Genomic DNA, 15730 nt, shown 5'->3' on the forward strand with positions numbered 1-15730 from the left:
TGCCTGGGAAATAATATTATATATGCTCTGTACAGGAAAGGCATTCAAAGCAGTGGCCGGAAAGGGCACGGCTCTACATCAAGAGGCAGGGAGTTCCAAAGGGCAGGCGCCGTCAAAGCTAAGCCAAGCGACCGGGTTCTTTAGCAGAATGCGGAGCGGGAGTTAACGCGGTATCCCTGTCGTAAGGGGCCCAGCCTGTATCCCTTCCCTCCCGGCCACATCCCATCCCTCCAGCAGAGAGCTTTAGGGAGAAGTGAAGGTTCTCCCAACTTCCTTCCTCCTCGTAGAGAGAAAGGGATGCCGGTGGCGGCTGCGCTCCCGGACTAGGCGGGCGGTCGCTATCCCGCGAAGCTTGAGCCTCCCGACTTTCCGTCGCGACCTCCGCCAGCTGAGGCTATTGGAGCCGCTCTCGCGTCTTCTCTTCGGCGCTCTCGCTGCCCTTTCCCCACCAGTGACGCTGCGTTGCGGGGGGGGGGGGCGCTGGGTGGTCTCCGGTGCCGGGTCTGGCGGTTTGACGCTTCCCTCATCATGTCTCGGGTCCTCAAATCGGTGGATTACGAAGTGTTCGGCCGGGTGCAGGGTGAGCAGCGGCCGGGTTATTATTATTAATAATAATATAATATAATACCGTAATAATAATCAATGAGCGGGAGGGGGAGGGGGATTGTATTCGAATTACCAGGGGGAGAGAGAGGGGAAAGGGAGAGAGGGCGCATGCGCGAGGTTCCCTCAGGCTGTGGAAGCTTACCGAGAGGGGGCGCGAGAAAGGGAGGGAATTCGCATGCGCAAGTACCGTCGCCTGCGGCGCATGTGCGGTTACGGGTAACGTTCGGTATTCCTCCGCTAGCCAGAAGTAGAGCTTCCCACCCTACGCAGGGACTCTGCTGCGCATGCGCAACGTGCAGGGAAAGCGAAAAAGTGCAAGGTGGTTGCTTTGGGTATTTTAATGCCAATTGATTTCGTTGCTTCGATTGTAAGAACCCCCCCCCCCACACACACACTTTATTTCTCGTACTTCGTTTACTGGTTTTAGGAGGAGCAGCCCCCCCCCAGCCTAAGACTGCAACAAAATGGAGCGGGGGGGGGGGTAGATTAAAGACTAGGTGTTGTGCCTGTAGGTTAAAGACATGTTTACTCACAAGCAAATCCTATTGAGTTTAAATGGGTTTGCTCCCCCATTAGTGGGTTCAGGATCACACAATCCTATAGATGTCCACTCTGAAGTAAGCCTCATTGAGTTCAGTGGGACATTCCCCGTAAGTGTGTATAGGATTGCATTCTAAGGGTGAAACCCGATAATAAGGGCATTTCACCGTTGTGGGGCCACTACTGAAAATTTATTTAATTTTCTGTTTCTTACATTTAAATTCTGCCTTTCTTCCATCATGGGACCTCCCAAGGCATGTGGTTCTCAGGCAGTCTCCCATCCAGGGACAGAACAGATCTGAACCTACTGTACTTGGCTTCAGCAGAGTGGTGGAGATGTGGGAAGACATGGAAAAATTTATCTTCTGTATATACCGTAGGATCCATAGCTAAAAGGTGGCCAAGATAGAGAGCATGTAGCTAGATGTGAAGAGAATCCATAACATAGAAGTTAAGAATGTATGTACAATGACTTTGGATCCACCATGTATAAATTATATGTTGTATAGGGATCCCCCGTAACCCTTTCATGAACTTCATTGACCTATCATCAGGAAAAGAAATAACTTTATATTATAAGAGGTTGCAACCTCATTGTTAAATTTATTTTTTTACATAATTCAGCTCATACTGTATATATGAGTTGGAAACTTAATCCTAAACAAGTTTACTGTGACACAATTCATCCCACTACATTCAACAGAGTTTCCTGCATTGAAAGTACTGTATCCTTAAGTTTGCAGCTTTCATCCACAAGTGCTCAACCAAAGTTAATATGGTGCAAGATACAAGGAATGATAACCAGTTTCATGCACTGGGCAAGATACATCTAAAGAAATATTTAATCCCACTGATTTCACTGGGAAGTAAAGCATATGCCATTTAAAGTAATGGGGCTGTCTGTTCCCTCCTGCTAATTGGCCGTAGGAAGCAGGATAATCAGGAAGGAGAATGGAAAAAAAGTGAATGCAACAGCACCAGGTAGTGGACAAAAATAACTGTAGCTGTTATGTTTCCTGCACGGTACTGGCTTCATCCTTTTCCCCCAGCTGCAGAAAACAGGCTAGTCAAATGAAAAGCTTTTAAAATGACATTCTCCGGTCTCAGTTCAGCTCTTGTTGCATATAACTATCATAGCTGCCAAGTTATCCCTTTTTTTAAGGGAAATTCCCTTATGCTGAATAGGCTTCCTCGCGAGAAAAGGGAAAACTTGGCAGCTATGATAATTATTCAGTTATGTTTATTTTATATAGCCTGGGTCAATGAGACTTTCAGAGCAGCTGAAACACGCGCACACACATACACAAATCACAAATAAAACCACACACATGCTGACAAAAATCAATTCTATAAGATTCTTGCAAAAACAAACCTATACAGTATTTAGTTATTTATTTATTTCATTTCATTTTAGATTTACATACATGTCACACAAACAACTTCAACAAGTAAATTATCAACCCAGCAAGTAAAATAAACAGTAAACTTTTAAATACGGTAATATAAAACAACTGCATCAAAACCTATAGAAGTACGGTAGATAAAAATGCCCCCTGCATATGGTTGTGTTTCTCCATGAAATTCAGCAGACACATTCATAAAGATCAGGAGCACACAGCTGAGCTTCATTTCTACTGCAAATCTAAATCTCACTTGCTACATCAGAGAACATAAGAGTTATTCATAATCATCTGTCAATTTGCAAATACTGTAGTTATATCGAGCACAACAAAAACTTTGTGGCAAACGTGCACCACTTACTATCAATGTTTCTGGCATCCTGTTTCCTGAACATGCTAAAATGTTGCTGTACTAGATTGAATAAAAACATGCATTTATTTTAATGTTCTTTTTCTTCTTTCCTAGGTGTATGTTTCAGAATGGTAAGACAACATGAAGTACATCAATCTTTCATCGCTGCTGTATCATATTTCTAAGAATAAAAATAAGGCCTCTGGCCTGTACAGAGACCCCAAGAGTCTGTAATGCCAAGTTTTCAAAGCTAATCTGAACAGTTAAGTATTATGTATCTGTGGTATGTGTTTTAACGGAGATCCTTTTTTATAAAATGCAGTAGAACCCTGATTTTATGAAAACTAGTTGTATGAACAATACATTTATGAGCCATCTTACTCAACCAGATGAGAAAAAAGCACCACGGTACATATGCATGAACTTTAACTTTGTGCAAAGGTCTCATAGACTTAAAAGTTTTTGCCCCTTGATCTTCCCGTGGCCCATACTCCCAAACATACAGCATGGAAAGATTATGTTTGAGCAACACGCCGTTTTTCACAGTGACCAAGAAACGCAAGCGAACTGTGCTCACTTTCCAAAGCAAAATAGAGATTGTGGAAAGGTTGGAGAAAGGCGAAACGGCAACAGTGTTGGCAGAGGAGTTTGGAATTGGGAAGTCCACGATTTCACAACTCAAGAAAAACAAAGACACACTCCTGCATTTTGTCTCAACGATGGGCAGCGAAAATGGCAAAAAGAAGCGGAAGACGATGAAATGCGCAAAGAACTCAACCTTGGAAGATGCTCTGTACGCTTGGTTTTCCCACATGAGAAATATTGGCGAGCCAGTCTCAGGCCCACTTCTATGTGAAAAGGCCTTAGAAATGAACAGGAAATTGAATGGCAACCCTGACTTCAAGGCTAGCTCAGGATGGCTGGCGCGGTTCAAGTCTCGCCACGGGATTCACCATCTTGGTGTTCATCATGAGAAGCTTTCTGCTGATCAGGCAGCCGCTCAATGCCTCAAAAAAGAATTTACAGATTTCAAAACAGAGGAGGACTCTGATGCCGAGAGCATTTACAACACCGTTGTCGTTCCTGGACCCTCACATTCGGAAGCTTACAATGCATTAGAAATAGCTCTGCAGTGGCTGGAAGATCAAGAAGAAAGTGATGTGGTACAGCTCCTATTTTTGAAAAGCCTGAGAGATTTGGCTGCAAAGAAGATAGCGAATTCTCTCAAGCAAAAATAAGATCAGAACTTTTGGCAGCAAGAAAAGACAATAATAAAAACTTGATTCTTGTCATAGTCCAATGATAGATCTGTTGCTGTTGATAATGCACTGTATGACTGAAAAATAAATCAAAAGGCATTTCAGTTTGTCTTTCTCACTCAAAGCACTGTAGTTGCTGTAATGCTCAAAAGCAGTTTTCTGAACTTTATTTTATGAACTCCTATCTCCTCAATTAGTTCATAAAATCAGGTTCTACTGTAAATACTGTAAATGTGGACACATGTTCCTGTTAAAATACAATGCCCCTGAAAACTATACATACAAGGCTCTATTGCCTCTATTCAAAGCTTGTGGAGGGTCTCTCTCTGGGCCAGAGGTCCATCTGATAATTTAAAGTGGTGTTACTGGAGAGCTTGTAGATAGCTTGATGATTTCTTTGGAAAATGTTAGCCTTTGAGTCTTGGTCTGAGCAGATGATTTTATTTATATGCTGGTGTTGGAAAGGAAAGTAGAGCTTCAGAGATTTGCAAGTGATTTAAGAAATGGACCTTAATGGTTTAATTTCTTTCTTAATAGCCGGGCTCTTTGCAGCTAAGATCCCACCCATTGGACATCTGGGGGTGGGGGAGCTTTGGAAACAAAATGATACAGTACATGCTTTAAAGATGGGAAGTCAGAAACCATACACTGAGCTAATGTTAATTCAGTTTTCTCTTTTTAGTAGAGTCCAATGAACTATGCAACATGTTCTGTGTGCCCAAAGCAAGTTAATAACTTTATTCAGATACTAATGAGCTTTGTTCTGGCACATGCAGCACCTTCTCCTTCTCTGTGTCCCACTATCAAACCCAGAAGTCTTCAATTAACCATAGTTTCCAGTTTTGTCCAAACTAGGAAATTCTGGTGAGCAAGTATGGAACAAGCCAAGTTCTTACACAAACTTCAAATCATGGTTAGATTCTGGTTTGTTCTGAACTTGGTAACCACGGTTTCCCAGTTTGAATGCTAATAGTGAATGAAAGTTAAATGAAGACTTCCTGGCTTATTGCAGCATGCAATTTGTCTTTCTTTCCTTAGTAGTCCAACTTTGTCCTTTTAAACTTAAGATGCCTTGCAAATTATGTTAACAGGAACATAATAGAAGTGCAAGCAGTGTACTGTAAAAGTATGTAAAATTTTATTTTTAAACAGCAGTGGGAGAATGTAATCTCAAATTCACTCTTCCAAGAAATGCCCCATCATAAAGTTCTAACTGCAGTTGTTAAGCACCCATGTCAACACTTGGATGATCTTACACAGGCATAGGCAAACTCGACCCTCCAGATGTTTTGGGACTACAACTCCCATCATCCTTGGCTAACAGGACCAGTGGTCAGGGATGATGGGAGTTGTAGTCCAAAAACATCTGGAGGGCTGAGTTTGCCTATGCCTGATCTTACATCTGTGTTTAATAAGCCAGATGAAGGAGCCTTTTGGTTTTGTACACAACTCCTTTGCTCCTCTCTTTGTTGCACACCTGGATGCAAAGCAAAGATTGCTAACTCACCATAGTTTCCTGTTTTGCTGAACCAGGAAATTATGGTGGGCAGTTTCTATACAAGCCAGGATTCTAAATCATCATTTATAAAGTTTGTTTTTGAATCATGGCTTGTTTCACAGCCAGTAACCATAATTTCTTGGTGTGGATGAAACAGGAAACTCTTGAGACTTTCACACGGCATTCAGACATTCTGCAAAGCGAGATACGACTTTTGTGAGATGCAACTCCATGTCTGTTGGTCCTCTTGAATCCTTAGGGGAAAATTGTGCAGAAAGAAATGTGATGTTTTAAGGCTGAGCTGCATTATATGATTTCAGATACTGCATAAAATCTGTGTATCTTCTTCTTCTTCTCCCCCCGCACCCCGTTACCTGCAACCCTCAACCAGTATACAGAAGATAAAGCTAGGAAAATGGGAATAGTTGGCTGGGTTAAAAATACCAGACAAGGGACGGTTACTGGCCAGGTACAGGGTCCAGAAGATAAAGTACAGGAGATGTAAGTACTGTATAGCATTTTCTGAAATGTGTGCTGGCTTCACTAACTTGCTGGATTGGTTAAAACGCTTCTGCCAATTAACAAAATGGTTTGAGGAAATGATACTGAAGCTCTAAACTGGACTTCCTCCAGGTCTTAAATGAAACCATTTGCTCACTTGGACTTACAGTACTGTATATTCAACCTTTACGTTAAGTAAGTAGTTCGGTCAAACCAAGGATGCCTGTTAGCTCACAGTGGAGCTCCCACAGTCCCTGGCACTCCCTGTATCTGCTCTAGGGATCCTCTCAACCCTCTGGATCAGATTTGGGTATGGCGTGCAGAGGGAGAAGAGGGAGAATGTTCCAATTGTGCTAGCGGTAATCTGCACCCATGGAACTTACGTTGGATACTGCCCTAGATGTGTAAATTAGAGAGATTGTCTCTGTTGTCACTTCCAGATGACCAGATTATTAAGCATTCACCCTAATTCATTTGCACAAAGTGTGTAGAGGAAGTTAGACAACATTGGCTGTTTATTGAGCATTCATTCTGATGTGTTTCTTGGGGAGGTTTTCCAGCATTGCGTCAAATATTTATTACCCCACCCATACTTCTCAGTGCATTTCCCTGTCACACTTCTTATTGTAAATGTCTGATATTTTATTATTTATCACATGTAAAGGTAAAGGGACCCCTGACCATTAGGTCCAGTCATGACCGACTCTGGGGTTGCGCACTCATCTCGCATTATTGGCCGAGGGAGCCGGCATATAGCTTCCAGGTCATGTGGCCAGCATGACAAAGCCACTTCTGCCAAACCAGAGCAGCACATAGAAACGCCGTTTACCTTCCCACTGTAGCGGTTCCTATTTATCTACTTGAACTTTGACGTGTTTTCGAACTGCTAGGTTGGCAGGAGCTGGGACCAAGCAACGGGAGCTCACCCGGTCCCAGGGATTCGAACCGCCGACCTTCTGATCAGCAAGCCCTAGGCTCAGTGGTTTAACCACAGCGCCACCTGGGTCCCTTTTCACATTTATATACCACTTATATCTTCCAAAAATCTCAGGGCGGTTTACGCGATTCTCCTCCCCATTTCATCCTCGCAACAACCCTGTGAGGTTGCTTAGGCTGAGAGATGGTGACTGGGCCACTTGCTTCAGGACTGAGTGGGGATTTGAAGCCTGCTCTCCCAGTGTTGTGCAAGAGCTCTATATCCGCTTTAATTGTACCACCTGGATTTGCAGGCATATGACTGAATCCTGCCTGAAAATAGAAATGGCTTACAAGCGCCCAGAGACAGAACGGTTTCTCGCCAAATGGTTTCCTATTAAGGGAACCAGCATAATTGCTGCAGCTGTGGCTTCATTTTATGAAGGTGAGGATACCCACCTTCCTAAACAATCTGAAGTCTGCCCAAGCCCTTTAGAAGGAGGGGCTGTTGATAGAAGACCCCCTTAGGGCTTACATTTGCCAGGAAATGTTAAGCATTCCTTCCTTTGCTATACGGCTGTTTCCAGCTTTCTAAAGCCAGGAGATGGGGATCTGTGGACGACCAGCCTATGTCTCTTGGCCCCAAGCAAAGGATGGCATTCAAGGTGGAGTTGGGGCCTGCTGAGATCCCTTTCGGTTTGGGAGCTTGCTAATGACATCATAGGCAAGAACATGTAATCTTTGATGAGAAGGTTGGACGCAATCGGACCCCCACACACCCATTTGGCCACACATCATCAGTAGACCCAGTCGTGCCTATGGGTCAAGCCTAAGCTATAGGAGTCAGAAGGAACAATGAGCGGAGCTTTTTCATTGGAAAATATTGCAAAGCTGTTTGAAGAATGAACTGAATCTGCACCATAGGGAGAGCAGGGGTTCCATAGAGTTCTGAGTTCCATAGAGTTGTTTTTTACAGATAGCCTGATGCTTTCCATATATTTAGACTGCAACTCCCATCAGGCGAGATCGATACACATCTGTGTGATTATTTTGCATGATTTGTCCTGCTGTTTTTACTATGGATCTTTATTTACTTTGCTTGTGATAATTAATCTAGTGGGTCAAGGAACTCTGCTTGGCACTGAAGTCCCAGCCCCAATCACTGAGAATTGTATTCACACACCCCTCTGACCTCAGAGATTTCACCAGCTGCTGATCACATGCTTTTGAACAAATCTTCAAAAAAATGAGGGATTGAAACTTGGTGGGTTTTTTATTAAGTTGCACCCCGAACTACATTCTGAATTTCTGCATATTCATGGCATATACATGCATTCGTTATATAGCAGGCATAGTCAATATGGTGTCATCAAGAGAGTATTTGACTCCAGCTCCCATCATCCACAGCCAGCATAGTCAGTGTTCAGGAGTGGTGGGATTTGTAGTCAAACAACATCAAGATGTAGTTACAGGTAGGTAGCTGTGTTGGTCTGGCGTAGTCAAAACAAAATAAAAAAAATTCCTTCCAGTAGCACCTTAGAGACCAACTAAGTTTGTCATTGGTATGAGCTTTCGTGTGCATCTACCGTATCTGAAGAAGTGTGCATGCACACAAAAGCTCATACCAATGACAAACGTAATTGGTCTCTTAAGGTGCTACTGGAAGGAATTTTTTTTGTTTTGTTTCAACATCAAGAATAACTTGAGCAGTCCTGCTGGGAGGTGAGGGTGTAGTCCCTTTTGTTGCAGGTTCCTCTTATAACGGTGTAAAAACAGAACTCCAAACGTGGCCAGGTGCCAAGATGAAAAGGGTGAGGGCAGAGGGTGGAGGCTTGTTAGTCTAGTACTTGGAAGGAAGAAGACTAGAGTACTGAGTAATGCTGGGGAAACAGAATGCAATAAATCAAAGGCATTCTAATTTCTGTTGTGTAAGGCTGATTAGAGGCAATTAGTTTGGTAGAAATGCTGTATTTCTGCCAAGATTGCTGATCGTTTCGCATAACATGTGATGGGGCCGTTAATTTATGTGTTGTTTTGATTTCAAGATAGGAATGTCATATTCTTTTTGGTCTGGGGACGGAGATATAGAGCCAGGGATACGGTGCTTTAAAAAAGGTGGCAGAGCAGCTTTTAAACTGATTGCATGGGGGAAGTCGAGAGGAGCTGATTCAGAACAAATCATCAGGTTGAGGGGGGAAATATTTATGATTGTTCAGGTGTGGGTGAGGTAGAACTAGACGCTTGGAGGGCAGGAGCACACAGCAGCAATTCAGAGAGCCAAAGGTCTGTAGGGTAAAGCGCATGTATCAAACACATTTGGAGAGAGGCCCTATTTATGTGTTGATGCGCTAATGCTTGAAACTTCCAAGCCAAGATGTGTGAGCTGGAGGGTTGGTTTCTTAGAGAAGACATAGATACAGTAGGCATAAAGGAAACTTGGTGGATTGGAGAGAAGCAGTAGGACAGAGTTATCTCTGAATATAAACTATATAGGAAGGGACAAAAAAGGGCGTTTCGGAGGTGGTGTTGCTCTGTATGTCAAATAGGACATAGAGTCTTAGCAAGTTTGAAACCCCACAGAATCACTGTGGGTGGTGATACTAGGATCCAAGAATAATTGAGTACGGGGGGAGGCATGTTGTCCTGGCCAAAACGCTCAGGGTCACCTTGAGATGGAGAATGAAAACAAAGAAGCATCCTAAAGAGGAAATGCTGGAGTAATGGTTGAACTTCAGTTCCCCTCAGCAACCCTGGACTTAAGTGGCACCCAGGAGCTGAGGCAAGCTGTAGGTGTTGTTAAACCAATATTGAGCACAGTGCTATCTGATTTAACGGATATGTTTAGAATCGTAACTGTAGAGTTGAAAGGGGACTCTGAGGGTCATCTAGTTCAACCCTCTGCAATGCAGGAATGTAAATGGACAGTTGCCGAGAAAATGTGAGAATGTTGATCTTCTAACAAAAATACGTACCTTGGAAAGTGCGCAGTGTAACAGCAATTTTTGAAAAGGGATTTGGGGGGGATCCAGGAACTTACGGTTTGTTTAGCGTAACACCAGTTTCAGGAAAACTGATGGGAAGTATAATCAAGCATAAAATTAGAAAGCTTATGGATAAACAAGTCTTGCTGAAGCGGAACTAGCATGGCTTCTCAAAGGACCTAACTTTCTGAGCTCTAGGTGGAGCTGTTTGATGGGTAATGGTAACATGCTCACCTATTTTTAGCTGCCTCCTGAGACAATCTCTTCTTTCCCCGCAACATGGGATCTTTCCTCCTACTGCGTCTTAATAGTCCCTGTGTTGCCAATCAAAATGGGCCATAGCTCAGTGGTGGAGCATCTGCTTTGCTTGGAGGAGTTCCCAGTTTCAATCTCCAGGTAAAAAAAGGTAAAGGTAAAGGACCCCTGGACGGTTAAGTCCAGACAAAGGCGACTACGGGGTTGCGGTGCTCATCTTGCTTTCAGGCCGAGGGAGCCGGCGTTTGTCCACAGACAGCTTTCTGGGTCATATGGCCAGCATGACTAAACCACATCTGCACAATGGAACACTGACGGAAACCAAAGCACACGGGAGACACCATTTACCTTCCCACCACAGTGGTACCTATTCATCTACTTGTACCGGTGTGCTTTCAAACTGCTAGGTTGGCAGGAGCTGGGACATGGCAATGGGAGCTCACCCTCCCATGGGCATTCGAACCACCGACCTCCTGATCGGCAAGCCCAAGAGCAGGGGTCAGCAACCTTTTTCAGCTGTGGGCCGGTCCACAGACCATGTGGTGGGCCGGACTATATTTTGAAAAATAACAATGAACGAATTCCTATGCCCCACAAATAACCCAGAGATGCATTTTAAATAAAAGGGCACATTCTACTCATGTAAAAACATGCTGATTCCTGGACCGTCCGCAGGCCGGATTGAGAAGGCAATTGGGCCACATCCGGCCCCCAGGCCTTAGGTTGCCTACCCCTGCCCAAGCAATACAATGTGCGCCTTTCTGCTCCTCCCTTTTCTGAGGGGCTGGGCATTTCAGAAGGGATGTCCTTTATAGAGTGAGGAGAGGATACTGGACTCTTGCATCACCAAAATGCCACCTGTTTCGTGTCCTTTATTATTGCTATTTCTAAGAGCGCACGTCAAGCCAGCACACAGAAAGACATGGCCGTTCTTTAAAGCACAGCCCACGTTAATGCATGCAGATGCAAACGGCTTGTCCTTAGAAAAGGGGTGCGGAAATGTCTTCATCCCGAGGGCCACATTCCCCTGTGGGCAACATTCCGAGGGCAACAGGCCTGTGAGGGCCAGGGGCAAAAGTGGATGGGGCAACAAATGCGAACTTCACTTTGGTACAGTATGTTTGTTTCAAAACGTTTCAGGACAAAAACTGAGAAGATTCCTGTTCGGTTGATTTTTGCTTTTTGTTTTGGAGTGGCACAAATGGTGAGGCATTCGTAGCTGTGCTTTTTGATCTGTAGTCCAAAAATGAAGCTGTTCCAATTGTTGCTATAGTAACCTGCCATGATACGACAGGCCTTCCTTTTTTGGTGCGGAGCTTGTTCCACGTTTACGTTGCAGCATAATTCTCATTTCCAGAGCAGGAGGTAGGAAGCTTGCTGGAGGTGGAGGTAAATTTATTTTCCAGAGCGAGGACAAAATGTAAATTTAGAAGCGGTTGAAAAAGGCTGTTCTTTGTTCCTGCCAGAGGCTATAAGTAGTAATCGTGTTCCTGATGGAAAATTTGAAGAGAGCGCTGGCAATTGATGAATATTGCACCTCAGCTGAATTAACACCATTGGGATTTTCAATAATCATTCCAGCAGGGTTGCAAACCCGGTTCACCAGATTACAAGTCCACTGCTTTTAACCACTACATCACATGGATTAAGCCACTGTTAAAGACAGGAGAGAATATTCAAGCTCGGTCGGACTGTAGGCCCATCTTGTCAAGCATCCTGTTTCCCATTGTGGCCAGCCAGATGTTTTGTGGGAAATCTTCTTGCTGACAAGGCCACTGGCATGCCCTTCCATCAGTGGGGCGGAAAGGCACCCACTTCAGCCACCAGTGCCGCACTCCCACGGAGAAGCTGGGAGGCTGGGTGTCCAATCCTGACACCCATTGAAATAGGCACGTGTTGAAGGGGCTATGTTCAGTGTGGGAGACACTGAGGCAGTGCACCCTGAGCAAGAAGGCTTATACACTGTGTATTCGGGGGGGGGACTCTATGTGGGCACCACAGGAGATACTGGCAGGCACACTGGCACCGGTGGGCACCACGTTGACAACCTACTTCCCCAAGGCAACCAAGCAGCATGTAAGGATGTCTTGCCCTGAATCTACTGTTCAACCATTCCATAGGCTGATTCCAAATTCCAGTAATTTGATGCAGCAAACATTCTGGTTGATGCTTATCCTCTGGGACGTGTCATTGCTTCATAGGTTGCTCGAGTTGAACTGACTACTGATCTGTTTCCAGGTTCAGTTCAAGGACCTTGAAAGCCCTGAATGGATTTGGGTCAGGATATCCAAATGACTGTCTCCTTCCCTATGATCCTATGCACCCTTGTAAGATCTGCTGGGAAAGCAGTGTTGTGTGTCCCGAAGACTGTAAATGACATTAGAATGCAAGAAGAAATTGGGTAAATGTGGAGGTTTTTTGGTTTGTTTGTTTTTTAAAAAAATATTGCAAAGTATGGTTTGGATCAGGACCTTTGCCCCCACAATGCCCTCCTCCCACAGTGGCTGCATGCTCTTAACCTGTACAGTGCAGCAAAGCAAAGCTGGCAATTTTGAGTTCTCTAGAGTTTCATACTAACCGGGTTCCACCACTCCCAATTTCTTTCAGGATTTTTGCAAGCCCTGGTTGTGCATTGCTTGCAGAAGGGCCTAGGTCAGCTATCCCCAACTGGGTGCCCTCCAGGTGTTTTGGACTACATATCCCATCAGCTCAAGCTGTGTTAGGATTGATGGGAGTTATGGTGCAAAACATTTGGAGGGTACTAAGTTGGGAAGGCTTCCATAGGTTCATCAGTCCCCGGAATCTCTTGGATCAAGCACCAGTCAATGATGAAAAACATCTTCCTGAGACTGACCCTTAAAGAGCTGCTACCAGCCAAAGTAGACAATGCTAGGTTAGATGGACAAATAGTACCCCCAGGCAAAAGTCATCTTTCTATGTTCCCATTTTCTTAAACTTTGTCTGATATTGTTTGCACCCAATTTGAAGGCCTGTGTACTCATTTTAAATGCTGGCAATTAAAGTAATCAACATATATTAAGGATTCTCTCCAAATTCATGGAAACCAAATTCCCACGGTGCTGCTGTCCCTCATTTGTATGAATGTGACAAAATTCTTTCTGCCAGCTGAAGGCTTAATACAATCTCTTAATTGGGATTTTGCAGAACGTCTCCTCGCAGAAGCTGAATCATGACATTTTCTTGGCTCTTAAAGGTCATTTTGCATGGAAATGCCACAAGCTTTGCTAGCTAGCTAGCAATTGTATATTAGCCTCTCCCCCACCCCACACTTTCTAATGCATTCACAGCAGAGTTGTGGAGTTTAGTTATGTTTTCTTCTTTGGCGATCACTTGTAGCCGAGTAAGATTGTATTCCATAAACACGGTTTTAACAATGAGTCCGTAAGTGACTGTGGAGGCCAATTCTGGATCTGCACATCCTTCCACAGTGGGGACATTGGTTTCCGGGCAGGAGTTGATCACGGTGTGGATTTGCCAAGCGTGCTTTCCTCTTAGCACGTTTCTCCCTTGCGTCCTGAGATCGAGTGTCTTCAAAGCCCATGACACCTTTGGTAAAGGCTGTTCTCCAACTGGAGCACTCGCAGGCCAGTGTTTCCCAGTTGTCGGTGTTTATACTACATTTTTTAAGATTTGCCTTGAGACAGTCTTTAAACCTCTTTTGTTGACCACCAGCATTACGCTTTCCATTTTTAAGTTCGGAATAGAGTAGTTGCTTTGGAAGACCATCATCAGGCATCCGCACACCATGACTAGTCCAACAAAGTTGACGTTGAAGAATCATTGCTTCAACACTGGTGATCTTTGCTTCTTCCAGTACACTGATATTAGTTCGCCTGTCTTCCCAAGTGATGTGTAAAATTTTTCAGAGGCACCGTTGATGGAATCTTTCGAGCAGTTGGAGATGGCGTTTATAAGTGGTCCATGTTTCACAAGCATATACTGTAGTAAGGTTGGTAGTACAATAGCTTTGTAAACAGAGTGGATCCTAAAAAGGGCTGCTCAGTCAAGGATACAGCTGCCGAGCTGCTCAACTCCCTCGTTCCTTGAGTCAGAACGAATGAATCTGTATCCATCGCCCATGTGCCGGTTCATGACTAGGGGCTTCCAGATTTCACGATCCTGCCCCCGTTACCATTTGCCAATCGCCATGGGACTTTTGAGGTTTAGGTTGGGTTTTTGGAAGATGCCTGTGCGTGAATTTGTTCTATGTGTGTAAAAGTCTTTGCAGTAGGGCTCTGTTCCGATAGCATGAAGTAGTCACGACAAACCGGTAGATTCCTGTCTGCTGCAGCCTTCATCCGCCGTCACAGCCGTTGTAACATACCACTTGTTATCATACGCCTCTTCTGCCGTTGAGGACTTCTTGGATCATTCTGTGTCTAGCTCCTTCCCTTTGACCTTACCGCCTTGGGTGACCCTGCTGGGAGAACGAGATTCCCGACGGCTTCGCTCACAAGGGTCATAGGAACATGCAAGCCCACTCACCACGACAAGGTAATGATCCGGCGAGTGAGTGTGCCGTTTATGCTCCTAGGTGCATCCCAAAATCTACTATTAACTATTTCAAAATCTGTAATTGACTTCCATAAGTTTAACAAATGTTACTTCCAGCTCACCTTCCATATTCATCTTTTTCTACAGTGTCTCACACCTAATTTTGGACACACACCTCTTCAAAGAGCAAAGTAGCAAGGTCATGTGATTTAAGTTGTTAAGTCGTTAAGTTGTTAAGATGTTGCGTTTGTTTTGTTTGCCTGTGGGGTGTAGAGCAGTCATGTCTGAAAGCTCTCTGTTATCTGTCTGCAATAAAACTGTCTTTGAAAGTTGGGCTTCCGTGGGTCGTTTCTGCTGCAAAGCTACAAGGCTTTTACCGCAACAAGAATCCAGTCACTGTGCTTAATGCTCTGCAAAGAGAACTGTTTCTGGTCTGTACAGTGCAGCTGAAGTGTTTTACTGGACCAGTGCAGAAAAACACTTAATGTCCATATTAATACTGGCAACAAACAGCCCAATCTAGCCCAAAGAGTTATGTCTGGTTGATTTCCTTGGGAGAATTAAGCAATTCTTTTAAGGCTGCAGTCCCTGTGCCCAGGTACCTTGGTGTGTAAGCCTTAGTGAACTCAACAGGAGTTACTTCTATGTGGCTATGCACCCTGGCCCACAAGAAGCTTACTCGACAGCCCGCTGTGAAAAATTTGTGGCACACTTTGCAGACAAAGTTGCTTGGATCCGCTCGTGACTTGAGTGCTGTGTTTGAATCAGATCCTGTGGATGTATCTGGCTGTTGCTTGTCCTGTGACAATGAAAGCATTTCAGTTTGTGGAGCCTGAGGATGTGGGCAGCATCCTTAGAGAGGGGAGAGCCACCATATCTGTGCTGTAACCTTGCCCATCCTTTGAAGT

At 44.4% G+C, this 15730-nt stretch overlaps 1 protein-coding gene across 4 annotated transcripts in view; it reads left to right on the top strand.

Annotated features, from left to right (window-relative positions):
- Window positions 1-303: 303 nt before the first annotated feature.
- The window catches only part of ACYP2 (acylphosphatase 2), a 53600-nt gene continuing 38173 nt past the window's right edge, over window positions 304-15730 (top strand). Inside the window, exons 1-4 of one of the 4 annotated variants that reach the window (XM_088666873.1) lie at window positions 304-580; window positions 3013-3029; window positions 6047-6156; window positions 14712-15151. In XM_088666873.1, coding sequence (XP_088522999.1) covers window positions 529-580; window positions 3013-3029; window positions 6047-6156; window positions 14712-14793 — 261 coding nt within the window. In that variant the 5' untranslated portion in view covers window positions 304-528 and the 3' untranslated portion in view covers window positions 14794-15151. Of the gene's footprint in view, window positions 581-3012; window positions 4434-6046; window positions 6157-14711; window positions 15152-15730 lie in introns of those variants that run through there. The other 3 variants (XM_035110967.3, XM_088666874.1, XM_035110966.3) reach the window with 3 other exon arrangements.

The sequence above is a fragment of the Zootoca vivipara genome, chromosome 3 (genome assembly GCF_965207765.1).
Source record: "Zootoca vivipara chromosome 3, rZooViv2.hap1.1, whole genome shotgun sequence".
Lineage (NCBI taxonomy): Eukaryota > Metazoa > Chordata > Lepidosauria > Squamata > Lacertidae > Zootoca > Zootoca vivipara.